Here is a 16,000-nt window from a genome sequence, read left to right on the forward strand (position 1 = left end):
TCGACGTTTTCGCACTCGTTCCTGCATGCCAACCATCGTGTGAGGTAGTTTCTTGAGGTTTCTCCCTTCTTCTGGATGGAGGCTTGCAGGTCGCTTGCCGTGGCAGGTCTTTTGTAGGTGCCTCTGAAGTGTTTCTCGAAAGCGGTCTTCGGGTCGAACCGACAAAAGATGGAGTTCTTCTCGAGGTCATCGAGCCGGATCCATGCTTGGACCTACAAGGTACGAGCTGGAGCATGCGGCGAGCGATGTTAGGGGTTCCTCCGGCAAAGGTTACTTGTATTATAGTAATCCTCAATCCGGGTATCCGGCCTTTCGGTGCCATCATAATGCTTCCAGATTTCCGGGTAGCTTGAGGTTCATCCTTGGCTTTGGTTCCTCTCGAATCATCCTGCCAAAGCACTTCGGACCAATGTAGTCGGTTCTGTATTCGTTAAGGCGATCCCGCGCGTCGCGCGGGCCGTGGCGAGGAGATTGTGAGCGAGAGCGAGATCTCCGGCCGTCGCCTCCGCCTCCACCTCCGCCGCCACCGCTAGGTGGTGGTGAGGGAGACCTGCGAGGTGGTCGGTCCGATTTCTTGCTTCCGCCGTCCGATTCTCCTCGGCCTTCCTAGTGCTGGCCCCGGCTTCTGTGGCTGGCTTCGCCATGGCGCTGGCTGCCCTGGTCGTTCCGGCTCCGGCGAGGTTCCGGGTCGCGGCTCCGGCGAGGCTCTGGGACGCGCTCTTCATTCCGACTCCTCCTGGGCTCGGGCTCACGATCGTTGTTCTGGTTCCGGCGAGGTTCCGGCGAGCGCTCCCTGTTTCTGTTTCTTGGCAGCACGTTGTCGCGGATAACAATCCCACCATGCCCTGGGGGCCTGGTGTTTCCGGCTGGACTACGGCGGCGAGGGGGTCGCGGGTAACCATTAGGTAGAGGAGAGGGGTTGCGATATTTGTCTCGTCCAGAGTACATTGCATCCTTTCCCTTTCTTGGATCTGACGAAGGCGTCTTTGACGGAACGGGGATCGGATTTGGGTGTTCCCTGGTTCTTCTTCTGCGCTCCGAGGATCCGGTGTGTGATTCATCATCGGGATGCCGATCGGCGCGAGCGTCCTTCTGCGCGGTGGATACACAGTTATCCGGATTGGATTCTAACCTGCGCGAAGTATTCGCCTTGCTTTGCTGCTGCATTGCTGAAGCGACAAGTTTGCGGAGGTAGTTGATATCAACTTCTTCGTCCTTCTTCTTCAACAGCTCCGCATCTTTTAGCATGTTGTCCTTTGGGGTTTCCAGCGGCTGCTGCTCTGCGGGCGTGGCGAAGTTGATTCTGCGAGGCGGAATTGCTTCTCTAACAATTCGATCGGCCTCCGCCTGCGCATAGGTCATCTTTACTTCCCACTCTTGCGCCATGCTCTTGACATGCTCGAGTGTGGCAGCAATTTCGCGATCCTGTTTGTCGAATTGGTCCACCAAACCTGCAGTTTCTGCCCTTTCATCCCTTAATGCGGCTGCGGCATCGGCGAGCTTCTTGGCTGTGGCCAGCATTTCCTTTCTAGTGGCCTCTAGAGCCTCCGGATCTGCGGCGTCGCCCGGGGTTATAGGTTTGTTAAGAACTGCTCGTGCAACCATCTCTTCAGCTGACAGGAGTTCCTCCGAGGAAGAATCCCTGCGGGGTCGCTCCCGTGATAGTGGAGATCCTTGGCGGGATGGCTGAGGGTCAGATTGGTTGGTTGCCTCTTCTGATCCAGGTTGCCCCAGCGCTGCTACGGTTGCGAGAACCTGCTTAGGCTGGGCGGAGTCGACTTCAGGCTGGTCACCGAAACCGTACTCCCCTAGCTTGCGGTTAAACTCGTCAGTATCCATGGAGGGGGTATCTCCGGAAATTGGGCTCAGGTTGCCCAAAATCGACTCTTCAACCGGAGTTTCGCTTTCTCCGACAGGCTCAGTCTGATCCGGATCCGCGTCGTTTTCCGGTGCCTCTGCTCGCTCGGGACCAGCTCCGTCTTCTTGAGGGGCGGTTCCGGCGGTATGGGCCAAGAAGTGTACGAAGTGGCACCTCTGCTTTTCTAACACTCGGGAGACCCAGGCGGATCTGCATTGGTCTTCCACCGTTGTTTCCTGCTCAGGGGCGGATTGGGTGGGCTTTGAAAATTCCAGATCCGAGGCGGAATCTTCCTTGGGAAGCTCCTGCATTTCAGATCGGATCTTCGCGACAACGTCCAGCTCTGCAGCGGTCGCGTCTGCGTTACTTACCAGTGGGTTTCCGTCGGAATCGACGGTTTCCCCGATGAAGATGTGTATGCCGCCAATTGGGACGATGGAGAGGTTGACGGGGTTTGTCCTAGCCGGAATCCAACACTCATCCGGAGGGACGATCGGCAGATTTCCGGCGTAGAGGACGCGCCCCACGGCGATGGTGTCGTCGTAGCTTCCCATGGCGGAACCCTCCCGGTTCCGGCCTCCAGACGCCACAGGCCCCACGGTGGGCGCCAACTGTCGTTGCCTATTCGACGGTACCTCGGAGGAGGGATCCTCACGAGGGGGAGAAGAAGTAGGGGCCATAGGGCGGAGTGCTCACGGGACGGTGGTACGCGAGTTACCCAGGCTTCGGAACACCCGCACGATGACGGGGCCTACTGCTGCTTGTCTGGAATTATCTGGGCGCTTTCGCGTTGTTACAATGAGTTGTGGTTGTGCCTCTAGGGCTCCCGGGATCCGGCTTATATAGGCGCACGGATCTAGGGTTTACATGGAGAGTCCTAGCCGGAATACAAGTTGCCTAACTACGGTACAATGTCTTGCCGTGTACGTAAAGGATCCGCCTTCCTTCTAGGCCGTGCTGGATCCGGATACTTCATGGGCTGTCACGGATCCGGCCTCCTTCGTAGGTCGGTTGAGATCCGGCTTCCTGTTCCTGGGCTGGACTTCATCCTTCATGATCTACAACAACTGGGCCGCCCGATGGGTCACATGCCTCACCACCAACTATGGGCCACCCAGACTTGCCGGATCTAGACCATGCCGTTGATATACCCATAAAGTATACCCACAACACTGATGTTTGAAACACAGGATATAAGTTTCTATAGATTTTGGAAATAATCAGGTTAACCAAGGCAACATATACTTGTCACGCCGGAAAATCTAATTTTAAATTATATTCCCAGTTTGAGAGAAAAATCATGCTATGCATGGTAGTTATTTCGAGTTGGGCTATGAATCCGGTCTGTTCACACTACCACAACCACAATCTGCTATTTTCATTTCTGGAGACACGAGTTGATTTTGTATTTAAAATTTTGTAACAGGAAGACACTACCTCGCTCATGGCACAATTTAGCCCAGATGCCACGCAAAGGCACGCTCTGCCACTACCTTATGGTCATGTGGATGGAGTCGGAGGACAAAAGTTCGCCGTGTGGATTCTGCCGCTGCCACACCGATAACACTCGGACCGATCAAGAGAAAGCACACTCCACCCGCTTAATCGGCGTTGCTAGGAGAACACCATTGAGATGGAGGTATTCGCCACTGGAACGCCATTGTCGCCACCACAGCTGCGCCCTCACATAAATCTAACTATAGCTTAGCGACTCGTCGAGAACGATGCACCGGGGCTCTCTGTTGAGCAGCAGCTGAAGGGGAGGAGAACCCGTGGGGTTGCATACGGTAGATGGAGAGAAGATCTTCTCCTTGCTCTTTGCATGTCTCGAGAAGAAAGGGGAAATGTAACATTTATAGTATCGACAACTACCACGAGGATAACATTTTGGTTCCCGTGTGTACTTGCACGTGGATGGACAGTTGAAATATTAACACATTACTTAAAAACCCGTTATTAGTTTATGTGCCTGGAAAGTTTGACAAAATAATAATAAAGCAGGTCTTTGGACGAAAAGTGACTTTGGCACATGAGCACCAGTACTCTCGGTTTTTTTAAAAACATACTTCTAGCATTCCAAAAAAATCTAAAATTAAATATGCACATACATATAAATGTTTCAAAGGTACACTAGAAATTTTGGAGGAAAGTATGTTGTTCGGGCTATACAACAAAGACAAATTTCTGAAAAAATCTGAGTTTTTCATCCCTATTCATAGCCACAAATTTGTTCTTTTTCTGTAGCTTAAAATACAATCCAATTTCTGTCAAAACTTCACACGAGTATTCAGGACACATGTATGTATTCATAGAATAAATTTTATTATTTTTTAAAACATAAAAATATAATTTTCAAATATTCTAAAAATCTGGAGCACGCGGTGCACCAACCTGCTCTTGTCTTTGGAAAGCAATTTTCAAAACAACGGTTTTTTTTTAATCAGGCCATTGAGTTATTATTTTTTGATAAGAATTTACATAAGTACATGGAACTTGGACATGAGCATTCATTTTTTTGCAATAATAACAAACCTTCACTCGAAAAGCAAATGCACCAATTTTGAATTTCCTGAATTCTCATTCATTTTTTGTAGGGGGGTAGCAACTGTCATTATTTTGCGGGTTTGGTTTTGCAACTGATACGACAAAGTTTTCTTTCAGTTGGCCCATTTTTGCAAAAAGACTCACAGGGCCCAGAAAAAGCCCAAATAAATCCCATCGTCTTCCACCTCCCATCCCGTAGACTGTTCGCACAGCTACTCCCAAACCCTCGCTCGCCGGCGCAGATGGCAGCAAACAGCACCACCGCTCCCGCCGTTGCTCGATTTGCAGCTCGCGGGGAAAGAACTTGGTAGATCCTCTCTGCGCCCACGCTCCCCTCACTGATAGTACAGATTTATAATCTCTGCTCCTCCGCTCCGATCTGCAGACTCGGCGCCCCTCGTTTCCACGGACGGGGATGGAGGGTGCACTGATGAGAGGCGAACCTATTTCCAAGGTCACCGACGACATCCTCGCCGACATCATCTCCCGCGTGCCCTACAAGTCCACCTGCTGCTGCAAGTGTGTCTCCACACGCTGGCGTGACCTCATCTCCCACCCCGACCACCGCAAGAAGATGCCCCAGCCCCTCGTCGGCTTCTTCCACGAAAGCTACAACAAGAACCGGTTCCCCAAGTGTGCTCGATATTTCACCAACGTTTCAGGGGAAGGTGAACCTCTCGTCGATCCTTCACTATCCTTTCTGCCCAAATACAATGGCCTTGACATTTTGGACTGCTGCAATGGCCTCCTTCTCTGCCGTTGTTGGAAGGCGACTGATCCTAAGACATTGGACTATGTCGTGTGCAATCCGGCCACTGAAAGATGGGTTGTTGTGCCTGCCACCGATTGGTCCAGCAAGGTGAATGTCGTTCGCCTCGGGTTTGAGCCGACGGTATCCTCTCACTTTCATGTGTTTGAGTTCATTGATGAGGAGACCTGGGGTATAGATGAGTCTGAGTTGAGTGATTGTGATGGCTGCATTGAAACATTGGCGATATACTCGTCTAAAGCAGGAGTTTGGAAGCATCGAAGCCTGGACATTATGTTTGCAATACCAACGAGTTCAAGAGGCGTTTTTTTAAATGGCGCCCTACATTTGGCTACCTCTAATAATTTTATAGTTGTTGTCGGCGTGGAAGGAAATAATTGGCGTCTCATTGATATTCCTATGCCACCATACTATGATGATGCTCCTATTGTTGGTGTTTTGCTATCACAAAGGCAGTTGTATTTCACAAATTGTTATTCTGGTTCTGATGGTGAAGAATTATCAGTATGGGCTCTTGAGGACTGCTATAGTGAAAAATGGACCTTGAAACACAATGTCAGCCACTTGGAGTTGTTTGGAGCATCGTATTCATCATTTGGTAATTTTTACAATGTCATCTCATTCCACCCTGGACGCAATATGATTTTCATAATTTGTGGGTATGAGAACATGTTGATGTCATATGACATGGATCGCAGAAAGCTGTGTTTTATATGTCAACTTGGACGGGATTGTCAAATTGGGTGGGACAAGACTCTTTGTATTCCATATGTTCCATTGTACTCGGAGCCATTGGCAGATGGGCACTAAATGTCTTGTGTAGTGCAGCTTCGCAGGTATCTACATTTCTGATGTTATTAGAGTTTACTTTTGACTTCAGTGACCGGGGTTAACGTTTTTGCTGTTGTGATAGGGTCATGTTGGTGCTTGAATGCACTCATGTCCTCACTTTATGTAGCTCTGTATTGCAGTTAACTTAGTGGCTGAGCTTGCGTTTGTGTACTTTTATGTAGTCATGGCGGCTAGCTTCCCATGCAGTTGTGTAACACCCTACTATTTTAATCGTGGATATGATGATCGTCGTATTGAACCACTATTAATGTTTAACATCTGAATTATGTTCTCTGCTTATTTATCTCTTTGGTCTATGTTGTGTATGCTGCAACTTTTGCATCTGGATCTCCTTTTGCTTTTTCATGCTACTGAATGTCATTTCCTGTTAGATATTTTTTATTTAATTGCGCAATTTATTTTTTTACCATACACATTTGTAGTGAATGATGGGCTTGGTTGCACCTGAAGTATTAGACTTTCGATAGCAAATGCTTTTCTATTGGTTTTAAGTAGACTATTTCTTTGTGTGGTACCTGCTGTATTTTCAAGAATTTAGACGTATACTAGCATGTTGGTATAAGTTGATTTTCAGTTTTCCCTATAGAGGATGTCTAACTTGTACCTGCTCTTTGATTGGAACAGTGCTGACTACTATCCAGGCAAGGAGCAATGTAATGTTTGATCATTTTACCATTGGGCTGTTTGCCTTTTGACTGCTGTTTTACTTTTGTCTATTGTTGTGTTACACCAATCATCAATTCTGTCATTGGATCATCCTATCATATTTTCAACCTGGTGTGAGCAAGCAGCGACAGTGATTTTCTTGGCAGTTTTCTGCTCTGCATATGATGAACTTTGTATGGTGCCTCCCCTATTTCCAAGAATTTATTTTTATGACTGGTCTGCTGTGTTCAACGGGTCAGTCACCTAGACCGCTGAAACAACTGAAATTGATTTATGCACTGAATAATACTAGGTACAAGTTAACTCCCGAGTTCCCCTTACAAATATGTCGACACTACATTTGTGCTTTCCTGCCCTTTCTATCTGAACAGTGTTGACCAGCTAGCTAAGCAGGAATATAGAGCATGTTTGGTTTGAGGCCTGGCAAAGATTTGCCTGGCCTGGAAACTCCCTGAGACTAGCCTGGAGATTGTTTGGTTATAATGTTTGATCATTACACCATTCTTCTGTTTGGTTTTTTTGCCTGTTGTTTATTTATTTTTATCTATCGTTGGGTATTATCATTGTATGGACTAAAGCCGACTACAAGGCCATAATGCCATAACTTCCACCTAAGGACAATGGCTCATTTGAAGATACTTTTATCCAATATCATATCTTGCAGGACACTGAAGGGTTACTTTGATCTTCTTAATCTCTAGCCACGATGTCTAAAATCTAGCTCCGCCTGGAAAAGCCATATTGCATTGAAGCTAGCAACCGGTAGAACTCAGTGGCATGAATTTAACTGCGCTTGTTTATTTTTTCCAGTGGAACTGCCGTGTTTTATTCTGTTGTTGTATATTCACAGACACTACCCTCTCCAATGCTGCACATCTTTGGAAGTCTGGCTTTTGGGAGAGGAGTACATGGGAGTGGTTCAGCAAATCAACAATAGAGTTTCATCTGCACAATAACAAAGCGTTAATTCAGGGGAAACACATATGTCGGTCTTCCATTCTTCATGTTGCCATTTGAAACTAGATCATTAAGAAGAGGATTTAGATATTATTTGGCCCAAACCAGTTCAATGGATGACATGAAGTGGTTTTGCACATCGCAACACACTCGTTTTTTTCAAAGAAATCCAAATAACGTAAAATAAGGAAAAATTAATTGAAAGAAATTCATGAATGGATAATTAATTAATTGAAAGTTGCTACCAAATTATATTAGGGAAAAGGAAAAACATAAACAAAACAAAAATTACCAACTAAAATTCTATATAAATTACTAGTCTTGTAAATGTAGTAAAATGCGACGAGCTGATCTGCGAGAGGGAGGCAAGTCAATGTAAAATCCTAGTGTGTACGACATGACGTGTGTGTACCTGATCCGTGCGGTAAAATTGGGGCTTATAACAATTAAATATTTTGCAATTTACCAGCATATAAGCTGAACAGATACGTGAAAAGAACACTTGTCAAGAAAATGGAACTTACCTTCAAACTATCAATTGTACTCTTTTCCATTCATATTTACATATGCTTGCATAACTACATAACACACTGTTATGCTAGCTACCAATATGATGCCGACAATGAACACACTATACTATGATACATAAGACGGGGCACAAAACGCCGAATGCAACAAATACTAGGCCAAGGTGTCCAGCACAACATAAATAATCACACGTAGCTCTTGATGGCAGAGCTGTATCCACTACGATCGTCGTAGTACTTAGACCACAACATGACGCCACCGTACTTGGGCGAGCCCTTGATGAGCGGCAACACACGTGACGTGAGCTCATCGGCAGGGATGAATCCCGTGCCCGCCGCGTCTTTGGAGCTAGAAGCTGGCAGTCCCAAAAAGATCTTACCTGCTGGCACCGACACCCACTTATTCCACGCATCCATGAAGGCAGCACGCCCCGCGTCGAACTGACACTCCTGGTTGTTGTAGAACTGCACCCAGACATAATCAAACAATCCAGTGCTGATTGCGCCGCCGTCCCATTCATCAGGGAAGGGGCATTGCGGTGCCGCGCTCAGCAGGACTGTCTTCCCACCGTTCTTACCCAATTTCTTGAGGTCCGTAGCAAGGTTGTTCCAGAATTTAGCACCGCCGATCTCGATGTCAAAGTCGATGCCATCGAGTATGGCATCGCCAAGGGGGCGGGACGAGGATGTGCCGCCCAAGAAGTTGTTCCATAGGTACATGGCAACCTGGCTGGCGTCACCGGGGGAGGAGAGGCCGTAGCTTCCATCCGCGCCGCCGATGGAAAGAAGAACCTTCACGCCACGGTTCTGGCATGAGGTGATGTCCTTGCTCTGGCTTCTGCAGCCACCAGATGATGGGTCACAGTGGCTTGCAAAGTCCAGCTGCGGTGTCTGTCCCTTGCCGAACTTGGGGAGGAAAGCAAGAATGACGAACTCGTAGTTTCCAGATGCACATGTTTTCGCAAGCGACGCCTCACCGTCATTCTGGCCCCAGTAGATGGCGATGCTGCCTGCGTGGCATGTGGCAAGAAGTGCCACGAGGAGGGAGGCAGTGAGCTGAAAGGTAGTGAAACCTCGGCTTGCCATGGCTGGGCTTAATTGGAGAAGGCTTAGCTTTGAGCTGTGGTGCTAAGGACGATGGAGATTGGAGAGCACTAAGGTGTGTGCTTTGTGCTTTGAATTGAGATGTCTATGGCAAACATGGATTTTTATAGTGGTTCGGTGGTGTTACAAGTAGCAATACGAGCGCCGTGGGGGATTTCTAGTAGCTTTCGTGCCGTACTGGTCATCCACATGCACTTGAATATGAACTGAATTTACCAAGAGTGATCGCGGTTATTAAGTAGAATCAGAACTAAAATTACTACTCGGACTGACGGGCATATTCAAATGTTGAACGCTCAGAGGTTACTCAACTGAATCATTAAACAATATAGGTGCACCCAAAAAAAAGAATGCTTATTCAGTGCCGGACAAATCATTCGCACGTTATCAGCGACAGGTGTAACGGACGGGAGACGCCGCGCGGTGATTATATTTACGACGCGTGGTTCAGATGTTATACTGTACGTACGTACTTCACCAGTCAAATAAAATCTATTTTGATTACACTTTTTTATATACCTTCGATGTGTTTAGGTCGCTTGGCCCCGCCGTTTACTGGTGAGGAGTACAAAGTCATACGTTTTCAGAAGCATAGACTATATAGGAACCAATCTGCAGTTGGATGGTTAGGAGCATAGTGGCACCCTTAGCTTATTAGAGTTCAAAAACCTTAGGTTCAACACTTTAGTGTCTCATAAAAAAGACGTAATATTCCTTTAATGGAAGATGATGTTTCTGTAAATCGAGTCGTTTATGGTGATTTCATTAATCTCAAGACCAGCTGAATCCGTTTATTAGAATCAGTCTCTAGACGATGGTCATAGGTGTATGCGTGTGTACGTTCATATGGGTAATAAGCATATATATATATATGTATGCGTGAGCCTCTGAGACCAACATTGAGCGCTAGTTGAATCGAAAGAAGAACTGCTCTTTGAATTCTCTCTCCATTCTTTGTTAGTCTACGTTCTACAAATTTTAAGATCAATAGAAAATTATTTAAAAATACTACTAATTTAATGTATGAATAACTAATCTAAGAAGCTACATCAGAAATTTTTTTTTTGCGGGTAAACCTGGAACTTTATTAAACAGGCGGGATTACAGAGCGATCAAGTTCTAGCAAGCTGAAGGACATCTTCAGGTCCAGAACCTAACCATATCATAGACTGGCGTTGTAATCTTGCCAAGTTTGCAAGAAAATCACTAACCCTAACCTGTATGCGTTCCACCTTTACAAAATGACATTGACACAAAATACTAGCTAAACTTTTAATCTCATTCACCCAATGAAGAAAGGGTGATCTGTCGTGGGTTGGGGAAGAAACCGCAACAACCAATTGGGAGCAATCCGTCTCTATGATGAGTGGCAGTTGGGAGTGCTGCCTAGTCAGTTCAATACCTTCAAGACACGCGCGTAACTCAGCTTCCATTGGCGATTGGCAATCCTCCGGGAATTGGCAAGCCGAGAATATTGGCAGACCTTCTTCATCACGCAGGACCATGCCCAGACCAGCCATCCGGTCTTCCATACGGAACGATCCATCAATTGACAATTTGATCCAACCAGTAGGTGGTTTAGACCAGGGTTTATTGGGACCCTTCTTGACTGATGGAGGCTTCGGTATGGGACCAGCCTCCACCACAATACTTTTTCCTTTGATAATATCTAGTGTTGGCTTGTCCTTGATCTCCCGAATCAACTTTAAGTAGCTTAGTAAGAAGCCTTTGGAGCTTTCTATAGATGGCAATGGTTTATCATGTGTAGCTTCATTTCGTGCATACCAAGCACGCCATGCCACTAGCATTGTTGTATCCACCATGTGAACAGGGATCTTCAATAATACCTCTTGAAACCGAGATGGAGGGGGATATCACCAGATCCTGGTCGGTTGGTAAACTCCATATTTTCCTCTTTTCTTCCCATAGTCTACGTGCATGTGGACAGATGAACAAAGCATGTGCTTCATCCTCGTACTCAGAATCATAAATTCTGCAATCGTCTAGTCACACGTATATTCTTTCTCAGTTTGTTTCTCTCCGTGGCCAACGCTCCGGATGTTGCTTTCCATGCAAACATCTTAACCTTTGATGGGACTGTAGACTGCCAAATTCTGGACCAACATGGGTGTTGACCATCAGGGATTGAGCTCGTCGCAGCCATATCACACTGCACAGGTTGAGCACTCAGCGCCAGTCTATAGGCACTACGCACCGAAAAAACACCAGAATTCTCAGGTTGCCAAGCAAGGACATCTTCAGAAAGGTGCCTGGATGGCTTGATCGCCAGAATAAGTTCAGAGTCAATTGGATAAAAGGAGTTACGAACCAAAATTGTTTTCCAATGACCATTTGCATCGATGAGTTCTGACACTCTTTTGATGCGTTTATTGCCTTTCGGAGTAAGGACTTTACAACACGATGTTCTGGGGATCCAGTTGTCGCGCCATATTCTGACACTTCGTCCGTTTCCGATCCTCCAAATTAAACCTTGTTTCAGAAGCTCTAAACCATACGAAATTGCTGTCCATGTCGAGGATGGATTACCAGTGAACAATGTATCAAACAGTTGGTCGTTTGGGTAGTATCTAGCTTTCAAAACCCTCGCACACAAGCTGTCCGGAAACGCTAACAGACGCCATGCCTGTCGGGCGAGAAGAGCTTGATTGAACAACCTCATATCCCGAAAGCCAAGACCGCCTTGGGATTTCGATCTGTTTAATTTGGCCCAACTAACCCAATTGGTTTTGCGCTTTCCTTGCTCAACATCCCACCAATAATCCCTGATTAGTTTGGTTAGGTCATCACAAAGCAAAGCTGGCAGTTTAAAAACACTCATAATGTAGGTCGGTATAGCCTGTGCCACTGATTTAATTAAGACTTCTTTAGCACTCTGTGACATCAAGTTGTCGCCAGAATCCATCAATCTCCGACTCAAACGGGCTTGTAAGTTATCAAATTTACCTCTATGCATTCGACCCTCAGGGGTCGGTAAACCAAGATATTTAGCTTCAAAACCTTGCTGCTCCACATGCAGTATAGACCTGATCCTTCCTTGCGCCGCTTGGGGACAAGAAGTGCTGAAAGTTATAGAGCATTTAGCTGGATTGATTAGTTGACCTGTGCATGAGGCATACACCTCCAAGGTATTCTTCACACATATGGCCTGATCCTCTGCAGCTCTGAAAAATAGTAGTGAATCATCTGCAAAAAGCAAATGAGAGATCCCAGGAGCTCTCCGGCAGACCTTGATAGGAGTGATCCTATTTTGATTCACCTCATTACTCAATAAAGTAGATAAGCCGTCAGCCACAAATAAGAAGAGGAAAGGGGACAGAGGGTCCCCCTGCCTTAAGCCACGAGTAGGAGAAAAAGCTTCCAACAAGGTTCCGTTGAATTTAACTGAATACTTCACCGTGGTGACACACGCCATAATCCACTGTACCCACCGGTGAGAAAACCCCATCTTGTGCATTGTACATCAGAATTAATAGCATCCAATAGAGATAGAAAGACTTGTTTGTTTAAACGTAAATTATTTTAGAACAGATGAAGTAGGTGACAAGCCATTCAAAAATTGAATTGTTGAGAGGAGGTATTCTATATTAACATTTGTATAGTAATCATCGTTTACACCGTGATAAACGGATCGATAGCACCATATTTAATGTCCAAAAGAAAAAAGGAAAGTAAATCCAGCTCCTCTTGAATTGAAACGGACTAATTCGTCGTCAGGCAGCATATATGTGTGATCTCTTTCTTCTTGTTTTTGTCCGATGGGGCGCTCAACGGAGGTACATACTCCGTACAACATACTCCATAGGCCGGCCACCATATAGTAGTAGGAAGCAGACAAGCAGTAGAGCGGCCAGTGGTGGATGGGTTCCTCGGATGAATTCAGACTGGTTAACGAACGGATACATGTCTACATGAAGTGTGCTCTGCCCGATCAATAGCCCGGCGGCGGGTGAAGGCTGGGGCAGTCGGGTTGGGAGTGGCCCGGCCAGCCGCAGTTACCGCAGGCGTCGTAGCCGCAGAAGGCGGCGTAGGGGTCGTCGCGGCCGCCGGTGCGGGTGGGGCAGTCAATGGGCTCGTGCCCCATCTGGCCGCAGGTCTCGCACCGGATGTGCGCCGTCTCGGCCGTGGTGCAGTCGTCGTCGGCGTGACCCGCGCCGCCGCACACGCCGCAGCGGGCCTCGGTAGAGGCTACGTCGAAGCCGGCAGGGGTGGTGCAGAGGGCCTCGAAGTGGCCGTCGCCGCCGCAGCGGGAGCACGGCGAGGCGGCGCAGTGGTTCCTGCGGTGGGTGTGGGCGCCGCACGCCGAGCAAGGGTAGGAATTCGACATCGCGCTCTTGGGTGGGATTTGATCTGGTGCTTGTCTCTCGCGTGCCTTGTGTTTCTTCCTTCTCTACAGTCTAGTCTAGCTGTAAAACAATTTGCGGTTCAAAACTGACGCACAAGCTCATGTATATATATCATAGTTTCAAATAGCCGGCTATAGCCTGGCTATAGCCTCGCTATAGCTGTTTGAGCATGTTGCCGCTAAATGAAATCATGTACAAATTAGCCGCTATAGCCTCATTTAACCCGCTATAGCCTGATTTAGAGGGCTGCCGCTATTTTTCATAGCCCGCTATTTAAAACTATGATATATATGCACGGAAGCAAAGCTGACCTATGGATTCCTAGCACTGCACCGACACCAAAACTGACTCCGACTACAACACGGCCAACTCATCCAACACCACGGCAGCCATGCACTTAATACTTAATAAAAGGACCGAATTTTAGACTCGTTCATGTAGGCACTAGGAATTAGGAAAGTAAGTGGTAAGTTCCGATTATTTTCAACAGCGTTTTTTCCTTTTTTGGAGATCTTTCCATCAGCGTTTCTGTATGTCGATTGAGTAGGTCGAAGCAATTTTGGGAAGATGGTTTTTTTTTTTTGAAATCTTGGGAAGATGGAATTAATTGCAGCAAGACGTAGCTGCTGGTAATTCTTCCTACTACTGTACCTCCATACCGGATTAATGGGCAATTACGCATTTCGAGAAACAAGTTTGACTACTAATTTAGTCAACAAAATATGAGATATATGCCACAAAAATTGTACCATTGGATTCGTATTCAAAAATTGTTTCCAATCATATAATTTTCGTGATGTATATCTTATATTTTATTGACTAAATTAGTAGTTAAACTTGTTTCTCGAAATGCGTAATTGCCCATTAATCCGGTACGGAGGTAGTACTATCTCGCTCTCCGTGAAGTATTTTAGAGCAACTCCAAGCCACGCTATATCGTGTCCGTGCCAAAAAAAAAAGGCCAATATAGCGCGCCACGCTCGGTTTTCGCGCTCCAGCAGGTGCTGCGAATTAGTGCGCGCCGTAAATAATTTGATGTGCGTGGCAAATGGGCTATCTAAAGCCCCATATTTGGTGTGTCCACTCTAGCCCGCTTCACCGCTCGGTCTCGCGAACAGCCAACCGCCACCTAGAAATTTTCCCTGTGGCCGCGCCTTCAGCTTCCCCATTTGACCACACCCATTCCGCCGCCTCTGCACCTCCACATGGCTTTCCCAGCAGCACCCCCGCGGTAAATCGATCTAGCCGTCGTCGTCGCGCCCTATTTTGTCCGCCGCTCGATTTGTCGTTTGGGCGCCGCTGGTCGATCAATTTGGTAGAGCCGCGCTGAGCTCGACGGCGACAATGTCCTCCTCCAGCTAGGACGCAACTTGGTGCACTCTAGGCGCTCGTCGAAATCACAGCAAGGTATGTTTCGCCGCAGGAAGCGTCCTTTTTCTGATTTTAGTTGGTACTTGGTACTAAGTTCAATTATTTTACATGTCTACGATTCATCCGATGATGAACTTGATATTGAGAAAGAAGAGAACATCTAGATGCTATTGGCTTGGCGAGCCAATAAAAAGCTAAAGCGCGGCGACTCGGTTTTTGGCAGACGGAAGTTGTGGAGGGAACAGATCGAAGGCCACAATAGGTTGATGTGGATGTAATTCAACGAAAATTTGACATTCCTCGGGAACTATTTTCGCCGGCGTTTTCGGATGAGTATCAAATGGTTCGAGCACATCGCGAAGGAGGTGACCAAGTATCACTACAAGAAAACTAGCCCATAGAGGCACTATTTTGGTCACGTAGAGACACTTATATTGCCTTTACATTCCTGTAAAGGCATTTTACCCATTGTCTTAAAAGTGTCACTACGTGCAGTGTGTCTTATACCATAGAGACATTTTGAAAAATGTTTATAAATGATATATGGTCACTTCGTAAAGACACCAGGTTTTGTATGTACACACATAGAGGCATTTCAAAGATACACTTCGAAAGTGTATGTATAGGTATAGAGGCACTTTCTTGCGGCATTTAAGCTTGTCTCTAACATTAATACAAACATTTTGGTGTGGCAACGTATCCATCTCTAGAAATGTAGAGACATTGAATAAAGGCATATTGTTTTGTCTATAGAAATATATCTCACACTGTGTAGAGACATAGATTTTGTCCTTTTTGAATATCTGGTAATGGCATTTTTAGGCGCATATATAGTCCCTATAGAGGTATCTTAACAAGTCTCCAGAGCGACATCATAGAGACATTCTTTTATGCCTTTACTTAGATCAAAACATTTGCTCTCTAAAAATTACACTACCGAGATTCAATAACATAATACACATACAAATTAAATGACATAGGAACAAAA

General features: G+C 46.5%; 2 protein-coding genes across 2 annotated transcripts; one reads left to right on the top strand and one right to left on the bottom strand.

Annotated features, from left to right (window-relative positions):
- Nucleotides 1-4,617: 4,617 nt before the first annotated feature.
- Nucleotides 4,618-6,264, top strand: LOC124666501 (F-box protein At5g07610-like). Its single transcript, XM_047203852.1, has 2 exons — nt 4,618-4,709; nt 4,788-6,264. Exon 2 carries the CDS (start codon nt 4,818-4,820, stop codon nt 5,979-5,981), a length of 1,164 nt encoding a protein of 387 aa, XP_047059808.1. The 5' UTR covers nt 4,618-4,709; nt 4,788-4,817; the 3' UTR covers nt 5,982-6,264.
- Nucleotides 6,265-8,359: 2,095 nt separating this feature from the next.
- On the bottom strand, nt 8,360-9,259 carry LOC124659518 (acidic endochitinase-like). Its single transcript, XM_047197384.1, has one exon. It carries the CDS (start codon nt 9,257-9,259, stop codon nt 8,360-8,362), a length of 900 nt encoding a protein of 299 aa, XP_047053340.1.
- Nucleotides 9,260-16,000: the final 6,741 nt, after the last annotated feature.

Source organism: Lolium rigidum, chromosome 6 (genome assembly GCF_022539505.1).
Source record: "Lolium rigidum isolate FL_2022 chromosome 6, APGP_CSIRO_Lrig_0.1, whole genome shotgun sequence".
Lineage (NCBI taxonomy): Eukaryota > Viridiplantae > Streptophyta > Magnoliopsida > Poales > Poaceae > Lolium > Lolium rigidum.